Source organism: Hermetia illucens, chromosome 6 (genome assembly GCF_905115235.1).
Source record: "Hermetia illucens chromosome 6, iHerIll2.2.curated.20191125, whole genome shotgun sequence".
Classification (NCBI taxonomy): Eukaryota; Metazoa; Arthropoda; class Insecta; order Diptera; family Stratiomyidae; genus Hermetia; species Hermetia illucens.
The window spans coordinates 29,557,773-29,572,074 of record NC_051854.1 but is presented as its reverse complement, the minus strand read 5'-3'; the positions used below and the strand labels follow the sequence as shown (position 1 = coordinate 29,572,074).

Genomic DNA, 14,302 nt, shown 5'->3' with positions numbered 1-14,302 from the left:
AAAAACTCCTAAACATGAGACGATCAAATGAAAATGAAAAACAAACCATATTTGAAGTCCAATTTTAATATTATGTGCGCAATTACAATCGTCAAAAAACAATGCATGGAATTGGAAAGATATTGAATCACATTGGGGGAAATTTCATTACTGGCTCCCAGGAGTACCTTCCTGAAATGATTTTTTGGAGGAGATGTCTGGGGCATGAACCTGGACTTCGAGCAAATGCTACAGATGTTCTACCAAATTTTTATCTATTTCACGACAGGCGCCGAAATGGTATCAAACTTTTCAGTCGTTTTATTAGGAGGGTATCGAAGTTCCCTCAGTTTTTCTTTTATAAAAAAGAAACTTTATTGTGGAACCATTTTCCGTATAAAAATCATTCAAGGTATTGCTCATCGCTAGCTACAACGTTTTCCAATCTTTCTGGCAGATCTCGAATACCGTTACGATAACTGTGTCCGTCTTTCGTGGCTATCCACGAATTAAGCCATTTTTCGATGTTTTCATATAATGGGAACTACTGGCCAGTCGAACCATGTGCCATCCAACGGAATAAGTAATAATCGCGTTTGGGGTTCCCATTTGAACATAAGCAACTTAAGGCCGAGTATTGTTATACGGTTGAATCACTTTCTTCTGTCAAAATTGACACCTACCGCTGAACATATTTATTGACAAACAGCGAGAACTTAGTTGCGCACTTTCAGCAAAACGTATTGCGAAATATTGACTTCGTTTCGGTGTCTGTTGAAAAGTACTGAAAAGTACCTAGTTAACTGAAAAGGTAAAAATGAGAAAAGGTACCAAGGTACGAATGAACTTCAAAAGGTACTAAATTTAATATATTTGGTACTAAAAAGTCAACAATGGATCTAATGTAGTTGATCTTCTCCACCATTTTGAGTACACACGATCTTAAGATTTGAAAGATTTTTAGGATCCGCTTTCGAAATAAGGACCACCTTTGCCTGCCCCATGTCCTTGGTATATATCTCAAAGTGATGCTGTCCCTTGTCACCGTTAGAAGAATCTTAAGATTATTTCTAAGCCTCTCTGAAGTAGAGATGGGAAAACGCTGTCTACTCCGTGATTTGAGCGATTTAACGGTTTCCACTGCTAATGTTATTCTAGCATCTATCTGCATGTCTTTTTTGCTAGTTTCCAATAGTTGGGGTGTTAGAGAGAGTTGTGTTGTTTTCCGCCGTAGCGTAGGAACCCGAGAAATGAGTTCTAAAAAGCAGATGTACCTTATCTTCCACATTCTCGGTAAATGTTTCATCTTCTTTCTTCATACAGACTGAGGATATTGCCTTGTCTTTGATTATAGCTTTGTAAAACTTGGATGTTCCTGCGGTTAGTTCTATCCCTTCAAAGAATTCGCTGAAGCAGAAGTTTGCTTTCTTGGTGGCATTGCAATACGCCGTCAATGCATTTTTCCACTTCTGCCACTCCCCGATTTGTTTCACCCATTTGCAAATTGAAAATTGCTATTGCAATTCCTACAGATGCAGCTAACGGAGATTGACTGGGCTATCTTAGTTTGGGACTTTTCCCTTTAAATAAAAGATGTGCTTTTCCGTTCGTTGTCTTTTTATTTCAATTAAATCAAAATACAATTCTAAATCCATCTTTTTAAAATATAATTTCAAATCCACTTTATTTTAATAAACTGGGTCTCACTGTTACTTTACCTAAGATATTCTATGAATAAAAAGAATGTTGCCGCGCTGGCGGCCATTTCGAGAGAGAGCCTGAGTGTTTTGATTTTTCTTTACACTAGCTTCCTGTCAGGCCATTAGCTCCATTAGTGCTTGACGCTTTTCTCTATTTATAGTATTCAGCAGAGTTCTAGCAATGCAGTCTTATTTTAACTGGCTGATCCTTCTCCACCTCTCTTGTTTTCAGGTAAGGGTGTGTTCTCACGCGACGGCTCTTTTTCGAGAAATTTTTTGAAATTTTACCTTGCAATTTTCCAATGCGTTTTATTTTTAAAATTCATTGACCCTAAAACTATAAAAAATACTAATATTTTCTTAAAAAAAGTTTCTCAATTTGGGCACTGCTCCTTTTCAAAGAGAGGGCTTCTAAAAAATGTGGATCGATGGTTCGCAATAAATGGCAAATACGGTTTGTCTGAAATAAAAGTAGCGATTTTGTTTTCAATCTATACTTTTCTGATAAATGTTTATCATAACAATTTTTAAAATGGCGGTCTCGAGAAAAAGAATTTGCTGCGGCAACGATACTACACACGTACTCAAATCGGTCTATTAGTTCTTTAGAAATCGTGGAAACCAGTTTGAAAAACGTGGTTTTCAAAAAAACTCCTTCAAAGTTTGGTGGAAATCCAGTGGAAAGTGGCGCAAAACTTGCTTTAAAACTGGTTTTTCATTTCGGATCCGGCGAAATCCTTTCGGTATCTTATTTGTAGATACCTAGATTTACAAAACAAAAATCCAAAAAAAAACGGTTTTTTGACAGTGTCACATGAAAACACTGCCTTAAGTTCCTGACACCGGGACCGCAGGTAGCATTGACACTGCCAAATCACCTAGGCTACTCAGTTTAATGCAATGGTAACTGGGAAGATAAAATAATCAACTTTAATGTCCCTATATCCACTTGGTTTTGTGTTCAAATTGTTACATTTCCTTGAAGGATTAAATACTGTTTCGATATTTGAAACGCATCCCGAATTATTAAGATCTCTGTCCAAAAATCAATGGTATGAGTCTGGAGGATTGGCGACAGTGTGACTCCGCCTGCAAAGGCCATAGTGTCACAATCTTTTCACCACAATATGTTATTGTGGCTTGGTTTTAGTCCTGTCCCATATTCACTTTTTTATAGCGTCGAAAGCTGTGATTGTTGTTTTAAACGCATTTTCCTTGAGATATCCTTTATATGCGTTACTTCTCTGCGGAACGCTATCCTTTGTGTCGTGTGAGTATGTCGTTTATTTGTTTATGGCTTTGCCTTTTGTTTAATGGTATCATCGCCATACTGTCTATCACGACCTTGTATACCGTCATTTTTCCGAGATCTAGGGTTGGTATGTGTGGGATGGCAGTTTCTGAGTTTACAACTATTAAGCATACTCAAATCTTCCTTCTCTTCTTCATTAAAAATAATAAAGATGAATAGTAGTTCGCTTTCATTTCTAGATTCGATGGTAAATTCTAGTCTTCTTTGTACCGTGATAGATTTTCCGCATATCATAGGCATTCCCTCGTTATTCGTAATACCCGAAAGTGCGTCGATTCTAACTGTGTTCTTAAAGATTTCCATAAAAACTTTGCGTACAATAGAGAAGAATGGGTTGCCCTTTGCCACTCCAGATACTGCTTTTTGTATAGCTTACTCCTTTTCTCCATTCGACTGATTCCTCGTGGGTGTTTATCCATTCTTCAAACAAGTTTAGGATTTCACTCACTGGAACAGGGATTTTATATCATTTGGTTGTCTCGTAGTTTTCGACTTTATTCAGTCGATCAATAGCATCTTTCTTGGTTTTAACTTCGGTTTACCTTAGTAGATTTAGACTCTCAACTTCTTTTAAGAGCCACTTCTCGATTTTTTGGTTGGGAGAGTATATGGTGCCGAACATTTCCTTAAATTCTTTCTCCTTTTTTGTGGATTTTGGGTGGAAATTGAAGTGTTAGCAATGAGAGATTCGTGGAAAGGAAAATTCATTGGTTGGTTTACATTTCCCGATTGTCTTACACGTCATGGGTAAATAGAAATTTCTGGAAAGATAATTGCTTTCTACTGGTCTGCCCGCCTCAAGAGCTAAGAAGATGTACGTTCGTATTCAACCTGAGTTATCTGGGAATAAGTTTCGTCCTTAAAAACCGTTTGAATGTGTTTCAATATACAAAATTATAAATCACTGCCAGCAATTCACTGCTATGAAAGTTAAGTAAGATTTTACCAGCACGTTTGCCACAACTACTCTAAAATTTATGCACGCAAATCGCTTTTTGCCAGCTATGGGGAAAAATTAAAATGAATACGTTGTGCATGCAGCCGACAACCGTAATCCATTTGATCCTAAAATTTGTTAAATGCTTCAACTTTTCATGATAACCTATCTTTTATGCATTTTGTTTAATTCGAGTACTTTTCAAAAGAGAAACTGAAGAGCTTAAATTTGTTATCGATTTTTTTAAATTGATATTTAATTGAAATGTCTACAATAAAATGTGAATGGATAGAGCATGAAAATGTATTCATTTTAATTTCAGTCTGAGGAACGGGGAACACCTTCGAGGCGAAGTAAGTCAGAAGGTCCACCAGGAGTGGCTAATGGCAGGGCATATCCTTATGAGAATGATGTCGCGGCCAGGCATAACGGAACTGTTCCTGAAAAGGTATTTCATTTCTCTAGAAACTTAAGCACAATTCTTCACGAAAACACATTATACAAAGACATTTATCTAGAATAAGTTAAATTTTTATTCTTCCACTTGCGTACGTCCGAACGTACTTTATCCTTGACAATATAAATTTTATATTTTTTATCTATTGGTTTCCAATGTAACCTTATCTTTTCACTCTCATTTCAGGCGGGTGAGTCTAGTGGACTGTTCAAAAAGACAATCACAAAATTGAGTACAGAATATCGCCTACAATTTGTTTGGCCCCATGTTCGTAAGGCGATCAAAGGGGATTCAAATAATGCCCAAGATACCCCTAGAAAGTCTTTATCAATGGGAGCTATTAAATCATCACAAACGAATGCAATGCCAACAGTTCATAAAAAACGCACAGCAAACGAAAAAGAAGGTGCGACCGGAAATGTCGCTAAATTTAAGCAATTTACCTTTTTTCTATGGTTTTTCTCTAAAAAAATTCAAGACATTGTACCGTGGAATGAAGCTAGTAGAATCTGAAAAGATTTTAGATATCATGTTTTTTGTTTCAACATAATGAATCTAATCAGTTGTCGGTTTGACATTTTTGATGAAGTTGAATAATTCAGTGCTGAATGCATGGTAAGAAAAGCACCCTTTCTTCAAGTTTTCTGTGCATTAGGAAAGCAGACATGGCAGTTTTCCAATTTTGTTTTATTATATTTTTGTGTTAAAATCTATTATATAATATTTCCTTAACAGATTTTTACATTGTCCTTTTTTGATATGCCGTATCTTTTTCATAAAGAAGTTGTCTTATGCATGACGATTAAATTGAATTGATGTAAGAAGACAATTGACAAGAAAAACTGAATTTCTTTTGCTACTTTTGTGAATATTTCCATCATGGTGATCTGATAGCTACTTTCCACGGTATCAGTTATTTCCGAAAATCCAATTCAACTTCACCCAAATTACTCGCTTTAGTTCCATTTCGGCCATTTTAAACTACATGTGAATTATATTACGTAAATACTATTTACATTTTGATATAATTAAGTTACCTTCTTTATTACCATTTTTATTTGTTATGATCAATGTATTTGGATTTAGCTTACAGTATTATTGTCAGGTATTATTACACTCTTGTTAATATTCGTATACTGCTGTTTTTTATGTACTTGTCACAGATATGCTAATATTGTATAAATACTTGAAATTATCCTTTCCGCTCTTTGCAGTTAAATAATATCACATATTCTAGACTTAAGATTTTATGTACATTTAACTATCGAAAATTGTGTAATCTTCCGAAATGTAAAAGCCGCGTAATAATGCTAAGTATCCTGCATTCAAATTAGGTGCAGCTAGAGTGCCTAGAGTATGAAGAAGCTTCAAAGAAAATGCTTTCTAGTAGCTTGAGCCAATTTAGATAATAAGTCGAGGAAAAATTCAATTTCCATTTAATATAAATCATTTGGTCTTTTCTGAATGGACAAAATTTAATTTTCACTGTCTCAATTCTTTTATCTAAAACGAGTCGATTATCTGTATCCGATATGACAACCTCTATAACAACTCCTGAAATTGAGTCTTCCTTGGTTGATAACACTAATATCAAATAATTTCTTTGTCTGAAATTTCTTTCTTGCACAAGTAAATCTTTGCGGAGCAAATTTTCCCATCCTCCATGATTGCTCTTAAATACGAATATACGAGCAAAAGATCCTTTTATCCTTTCGTAGGCTATTGTTTGCACAAAGTAAGATGAAGACCACAAGCTGGGTGGTTCAGATATAGAACTGAGTATTTTAGAGCGCTTTTAAGTATGTAACAAACTATGCAACAAAAGCCAGACAATTATGGTATATCACCACCTCAATTTGACAAAGGACTAAAGTAACTTTTCAATTAATGCCTAATAGATATGTATGTATGTACCAGCCTGATAGCATCCGGAAATAAATTTAATTTCCTTCGATGGATATGAGAAGTCTCCTCTGTCAGACCCTAACTATGCCATTTGGATTTTAGTCCCTGACTCCTGCTAAATTCCGCGATAATCACTTTAACAATTCCCGAAATATTTGATTACATACTTTATCATTGAGCGAAACAGACCGCAAATTATTTGTTGTTTCTGCAATATTCAGTAGAGTAAAGATAAGTCGGTGTCAAAGTCACTCTACATACGCTTCGATGGAGAATTGAAGGTTCAGTTTCGATTTTGACCTTTGGAGTTATTTGATGAATCTTATCCAGTTTTTGGTAGATAGTTATCTCCCTCAGATTTTATATAAAATTGGTTTTCTTATCTATCATTAATGCGTATCTCCACTGGCTAAAAGTTGCCGAATATTCTCAACATTCTTTCCGCGCAAAGCCGTTCCAGCATTATTTCACGTTTCAAACGACTCCTTCCAGCAGAGTTGGGCAAAATCATAATTATAATTATGATTACGATTATGATTGCGATTACAATCAGAAATAAACGTCATTTTGTGATTACACGATTGTAATCATAACCACGGCCATGATTACGATTGCAATCACGTAATTATATAATCATGAAACCGTAATCGCCGTAATCATAATCATGGAATTATATGAAATCACCGTAGTCACCATTACTAACTAGTTCGCAAATATTTTAATCAACAATTTAGTGGATTGGATACAAAGGGCGGAATAAGTAACAATTGGCTTAGTTGTTGATTGACTGAACGGTTTTTAAGGTTTTGTGCTGATATAAGATAAAACCGTTTTAAAAACAACTGAATTTCTGTTTATCAGCTTTTGATGACTAGTTTACTGCAAACGAGTGAAACTAATAACCTCTATAAAGGCACGATTTTGAGTTTATTTGAAAGAAGGATTTCATCGCAGACGCGGCCTCTTTGCTAAAATCGTGTTATTTTTCAAGGTTGTGTGTCAATCACTCTACATATTGCAAATCGCACCATTTTGTGTTGAGTTTGAGGGGGTCTCCCAATACATGTGAAAGGAGGGTGTAACATTTTTTTTCACACAATATGGTCATGTGGGTAACACTTTTCGAAGCTGATCTTATTTCTGACCTTTCTCCCTAGGATACAAAATCAGGTAACATCTTTAGATCAAGCAAAATTTGTAGATCCGTATGACTCAGATATGACCTATATCCTATAGGTACAAAAATGACTTAATTATTATTACATAACTAGATTTGTAGGGATCATGACATCGAGATTCGACAAATCCGACAGCGATTTTTTTTTCAATTTCAATTGATTTATCTATAGTGACTTACAACTAGACAATGATCACTTACGACTAGCTTAAATAATAGCTAATTGAACTTAACTCTATAAAATGGGTGACTATTACCCGACCTTCTCTTTTTTCTACTTTACTTCTTTTTCTTCAGCCTTTGTCCCGTTCAGAAGTGGGGTCGGTTCATCGTGCTCAATTTCGCCATGTGGCTCTATCGAATGTCTGATCTGGGTGCAATCTCGAGGCTTTTAAATCCCATCCAGTGTATCAAGCCACCGTTGTTTTGGTCTACCTTTTCTACTTTGTGTATATTATTCTCTATATACATTGATCTTGACAATTCTATAACAATCTTAACTTTTTCAAAAAGCTTCGCCCGCACTAAAGGAGCGAGAAGGTAGAAATTTACTTACTTAACCTAGTTAAATATAACTTGACCTAACATAAATAAATACTTAACTAATATCTACAATAAGCACATTACAAATTCCTGTGCTTAGCCTCTATCAACCCCTACCAGGCAAGGAGTGTCAAAAAGGGTGTGGATGTTGAGTTTGAGGGTTAAACTCACGATTTGGCAGGGCCTTAAGTATGTGGCCAATGGGGAAGTTTTACCTTGTTGGTAGAGGTGCCGAATTAATGGGTTGGGGTGGTCTCCGATCTTTCGAAGAACTTTTCCAGTAAGGTGAGAACGTATTCTCGAAGTGGTTTCACTTTGGCTCGCCTATATACTTCGGCGTTTTTGCCGACCTTTTGGTCTTCCAATTGTATGACAAGCCTGTGCAGTGTCTAAGGATTCGGCGTTCGAATGCCTCACATTTGCCATGGCACTGTTGGAGCATGAGATCCAAGTTGATGCTCCGTAGCAGATAAGGGGTCTTATCAGAGTATTATACAGAGTCAGTTTGGTTTTGGTGCTGAGACCTACTGTCTTGCGAAGAAGATAGTGGATGCCACTGACGGCACCGCGTGCGTTGCTGATAGCGGGCTGAAGGTGAGGTTTGAACTTGAGGAGTTCATGCAGTGTTACTCCCAAGTGTTTGATCGAGCTAGATCTGCTCACTGTGGTGTTCTCGATTCTCATTTTCAAGCGTTTGGCTTTCCTGTGGATGCCTCTAGGACCTAAGTATCTAGATTTTCTCCTAAAAGTGCAGATTTGCGTTTTCCCTCGTTTATCTTGATTCCCCAACTACAGTAGTACCTGCAGAGATCTACAATGCAGCTCTCAACTGCTTTGGCTGCCCTATTGGGGTGCGGCAGCGATTGCAGCACAAACATATTTATACGCATTTCAATTCACCATTTCGGCGTGAATATGCAAACAACCCCTCACGGTACACATATAGATGACCCGAAATTGGCTATGTGATCGATTGATTTCAATTTGTGGGCATATACATAATTCATACATATCTGCAATCGCGTCCGTAGCCAGCTGAAATGGTGAATTCAAATGCCCACAAATATACCAATATTTTCAATTCAGAAACATATGTACATATATATGGTGCATTGGGGGCAATTATTGTGAAGTACGGTTCGGATGGACAAATGTGTCTGACATAGGTACACTCATTTGTCAGTATGCCTGTTGTCTGAGGCGAACAGAGGCCATTCCCTAAACCAGACATCATTTAATAATAGTTTTTTAAAACGCACATACACCTGCCAATACACCATGGCAATATTCTGTCTTGCTGTGTGCTCCAATTGGACTGGGCGTTAGCCCCAAATCATATCATCCTAAAAATTTGATCACAATCATGTAATCATGAAATTCTTAATCATAATCAAGTAATCATGATTACGATTTTGCACAAATCTGCCTCACGTCGGAAAGCTTTAGTTGTTGCCGGCTTCCACGATACTCTTTGCTGCTACTCCGCTCAGTTTTGGATATTTATGTGGCTGACTTTTCCGTTTCAACATTTAGAACTGTGATTGACGTAGTATTCGAACCTACTATGTTACACACTGCATCCACCATAATTCGATTGAAATACAAACAGGATCCACAGGAGAACATTGAACTCACCAGATGGAAAAACGTTCAACCAGATTGATCATTGAGAAACGAGCTACATCTTCGCGTGGACTAGGCAACAACGACCACTGACTTGTAAGCTTATTGTATTGATCTCGGATAGCAAATAATGGGAGTAGGGGGCTTACCCCAGCTATCAGGTTAAAAATTGAAAAGCTGCAGAAGGGAGAAATGGCACCGAAATATGTATATCGAAACGCTAGAAGAACAAATCACGCTGAACCTGAACCAACACCAGGACGCCAATAGCATGATGTAAAATGGAGTCAAATGAAAAGCGCAATCACGGGGGCTGCTGAGAAAATCATCGGGCAAGAACCTCGACGAAAATAATCGTTTAACGAAGAGTATCAGCAGCAAATCCATGAGAAAAATACTTCATAAACACAAGCCACCTACAAGATTCGAACGAGACACATACGTAGAACTAAGATGTCAAAATTTACGGAAAGAAAACAGAAAACGTATAAATGATGAGATCTGTAGAATGAACGGTGACTTGGAGATATGACAATATTTCAAGGAGCTACTCAATACCAATAAGAATTTAAGGAAACCCGGCTAGTGGATGGATTACCTGCGAAGTTCTAAAGACAAGAAACGTGGGGACGGCAACCAAGACTCATAAGCCCCTAAACACCATTTGCTCTGGCGGGATCACCGCAAAAGTGTATTTTCGTCATCATCATCAACCAGTATCCGGTCTAGGCCTGCCTTAGTAAGGAACTGCAGACATCGCGGTTTTGCGCCGAGGTTCATCAATCGGATCTCCTTAAAAACTTTCTGGCATCCTGGTCTATGCTTTCGCTTCCTCTGAGGCAGGATCCGCCACGTCTTACTTTTCTACCATCGATATCGCCCTTACCTTTATTGACTTTCCGAAGTGCATCATCTTCACCCATGCGGATTAAGTGACCCGCGTACAACAATCTATTGAAGCGTAATTTATTATCAACAGTTTCAAAGTTGTAGTCCGTTATTTTTATTGTTCCACTTAACGTTATTGCTTCGTTGGTCTTTAGTGCTGACGTTGACAGAAGGTACTTCGTCTGACCTTTATTAATGTGCAACCCTGCATCACGTGCGGCCGGGTTCGTTAATGTTAATATCTTCAACATAGGTCAGTAGTTGGGTAGACGTCAAGAGCATGGTGCCTCTTGCACTTACATCAGCATTGCGGATCACATTTTCTAGGGACAGGTTAAAAGAGATGTATGATGGGGCATACCTTGTCCTAGTCCGTTTTTGATGGTAAATGGTCACGAGAGTGATCCTGCTACATTTACGTGGCCTCCCAGATTGACCAGAATCAGCCTAACCAGTCTTATTAAGTTGGTCGAGATGCCGATTTCTTTCATAATTGTCTTCAAATTTATCCTGTCTATGCTATCACAGGCGGCCTTGAAGCCGATGAAAAGATGTTGCAACTAATGGTCATATTCTAACAGTTTTTCCATCGCTTGTCGCGCTTGTGATTTGTTGCTGTCCCACATCTTAAACACCAGTTGATGAACCGCTCGGTGTAATTGGTCGCCTCCATATTTAGCCAGTTCGGCTCCTGGCGCCTTATGATTTTTTGCTTTTAGTTGGCGGGACCTACAATTCGCTGTGTTTTAGTTGTTCAGCAGTTCTCAAAGTACTCAACCCATCATTTCAATATGCCCATTTGGTCGGAAATCAAATTACTCTTTTTCTCTCGGCAGGATGAGCATCGAGGTATGTAAAGCTTCATTCTGATGACCGGTTGGCAAAACTTCCGCGCCTGGTGTGGTTGCTCCATGTGCTTCTCGAATTCACAGACCTGTTAGTTCCTGCAGGCTTCCTTTTTCTCAGCGTAAAGTTGCTTACCCACTCGACGAAATTCGTGGTAGGTCCCTGTGTGTGCCCACGGTTTTTGAGAGTGCATCATTACCCAATATGCAGCATTCTTCCGTTCCGTTGCTAGCTTACATTCACCGTGGAACAAGCCGTTCTGACTTTTTTCACGACTGTCCCCAAATATGTTTGTGGCCGTACCAATGAAAACGTTCTTCAAGTGGTTGTGAAAATCATTTGCAGATATTTCATCTCCAGAATCTCTGTTACCTGCAGTTATTGCGGTATCCATTTCCTCCCTATAGGTGTTACGAAAGATTCTGCTATGGGAGGCTTCAGTATTCACTCTCACCTGATTGTCAGAGGGGATTTGAGATGGTATTGTTAATGGAGCTCGAGGCGTCCGTGGCCCGATTGGCACGTGGTCAATTTGGCTGAAAGTGTTCCCGTCTAGAGAGGCCAACGTATATTTGTGGAACGTCCAGTCCATTATCATTTTTGGTTTTGTGTAAACTATGGGTCACAAAATAACGCCTGTATACCGGCATCGCCCCTAGTTGACTGTTGACTAATCTCCAAGTATGATTTTGATATCATACCTCGGATAGGGTTCGAGAGTCTATTTTGCTGCCTCGTAGAAGGTACCCTACTCCGACTCTGCAGTCTCTGCTGAACGAGCGTGAACGTTAATAACACTTATATTTCGAAATTTGCCACGCAAACGCAGAGTACATAGCCGTTCACTTATCTTTCCAAAGCAGATAACAGCAGCTTTCATTTTTTTGGCTGACTTAGAAACCTACTCCGAGTGCTTGGCTTATCGGATGACCATTATAATATATGGTGTAGTGGCTCTTCTCCACGAAGCCGGTCGCTCTCCGCCATCTCTTTCAACGCTGTTATATTAGCCTTAGGAGCTCCTTCTCTATACAAGGAGCGTACGTTCCATGAAAAAGTGCGTAAATCTTTCGTCCATTTTTGTTGCCGGGTTCGCCGTTGTAAAATATTATACATCCAGTAGCTTCGTAACTTCAGTTTTCCGTGTCAGTTTCAGTTTCTTCACCACCACCTTATGCACCTTTCCAAGGGTCAAAGTCCGCAAAGTTGACACTCTTTTCTACTTCGCTTTACGCTTTAATTAGGTTAGGGCCATAGCGTTCAACTTTTGTTGGAGCTGCCATTGAAATCGGATAAAGCACGCATGGACCTTCACATAGCTATGAAGGGGCACGTACATCCAATCGATCCATAATCGAAGTGTCCGTTCTAGCATAGATAGCGCACCATTGTCAACAACTTAATATGAGCATATACATGTTAGAAGGTTACGAATTTCAATTGTATTTAGATACATTTCCCAAAAAAAGATGTAATGAATATCAGCTTTTAATCCTCAAAACGAGTGGGACAGTTACAGCATTGCTTGTTTTCTTGCTTTCTAAAAAGCCTAAGCGTTTCTTAGCAATAAACAGAATTACGCAATGCTTTCTAGTTATAACTAATTCAAAAGGTGTGAGAAGCTCATTTGTGCGTAGGAAAGTTGTACAACACCTCCCGATGATAACAAGAGATCTCGATCGTTTTCAAGATTATTTGACTTCCCTGAACTTATGTGATGATTTAGCGTTCTTAATCACTTATGACCCGTTATCAAAAAGCACCCACGCTCACTTGGTTTGTATACCTTAACAGAGACAGAAGAAGCAAAACGTGGAATAGCATAAGGACATGGGTGCGATTGGTATCTTGTTCAAGCCTCCATTCAGATGTCCATTTGAAGAGTTTATCAAAGAAATTCGGTATGAATACTCGAAAAATAAATTCTTGACAACTGAATGGAAATCAATTTATAGTAGGACAAAGACTCCCCAATTTTGTGACAACTATATTCATTCCGCTTTTACTCACCTTGATTCTCTGTCCAAACTTGACTAATGACTACCATTTTACGCTAGGCAGAACTTCACTTCTCTATTCAAGGGTCTAGATGAGCAGAAGAACCAAAAAACAAATTCTATTGGCTAACTCAGTTAGTCTTTCGATCGAATTGTGCATGTTTCCAATCCTTTCTATATAAATAAAATCTATTAGATTTTTAATGTTGCACTCATTAATTGGTAGTCCGGTTCCTTTTGTTGCTCCATCAAGTACGATTCAAGCTCCACTTTGAAGAAGGTTCCCTCCCCCTTTTTGCCATGTGCAAATACTCTCGTTGTATTCAATACAAGAATTCTGTTTATAATACGTCGACTATCTTTAGATTTAGCCTATTCTCCACTACAGTCTGTTTTCGAGGTTGGTCCGCTTCTTGTGAAGTTTCCCCCTTTACGAGAAGCGGACCAAGCTTACTTTTCTGTCATTTATCAGGCGCCTTTCTGTCTATCTGTGATAAAATTGCAACCACTTTTCCATAATTCTGCCGATATCCGCACTATAATAATTGATATACATAATGTCATAAAAGGTAGTATGACCTTAAAGCTGAACATCATATTGCCACCATCAAATATTACCGAACACCACTCATCATCAAAACATCACAATATCGCTTAACATCACAACTTCTCCCATGATCACCCTCTAGAGAAGTGAAGCCAATTCCGACTACCGCCTGCAACTCTGTTAGTGTTACAATTCACTGCTCTCTTGGTAGTTTTTCGCTTAAAAAAATTAATTCGGGTTTCCGTGAATACCTACTTTTTGAAAATGGGAAATTCTTTGCACAATGCCGAACAAAACGAAAGAAATGCATATTACTTCTAGGTAATAAATAATGTTTAGGAATTTTGAAGTCGTTGTGATATCACATCTCAAAACATCGTAAAATATTACC

The 14,302-nt window shown here is 38.2% G+C and overlaps 1 protein-coding gene across 8 annotated transcripts in view; it reads left to right on the top strand.

The window, feature by feature from the left end:
- Positions 1-14,302, top strand: part of LOC119660590 (serine/arginine repetitive matrix protein 2) — a 187,048-nt gene that overhangs the window by 96,980 nt on the left and 75,766 nt on the right. For 5 of the 8 annotated variants that reach the window (XR_005250455.1, XM_038069260.1, XM_038069265.1 and 2 more), the window contains 2 exons: positions 4,251-4,376; positions 4,572-4,791. Coding sequence is in view for 7 of the 8 variants with exons in the window: in XM_038069260.1 (XP_037925188.1) it covers positions 4,251-4,376; positions 4,572-4,791 (346 nt within the window). In the remaining variant the exon portion in view is untranslated. The remainder of the gene's footprint in view (positions 1-4,250; positions 4,377-4,571; positions 4,792-14,302) is intronic. The other 3 variants (XM_038069262.1, XM_038069264.1, XM_038069261.1) reach the window with 3 other exon arrangements.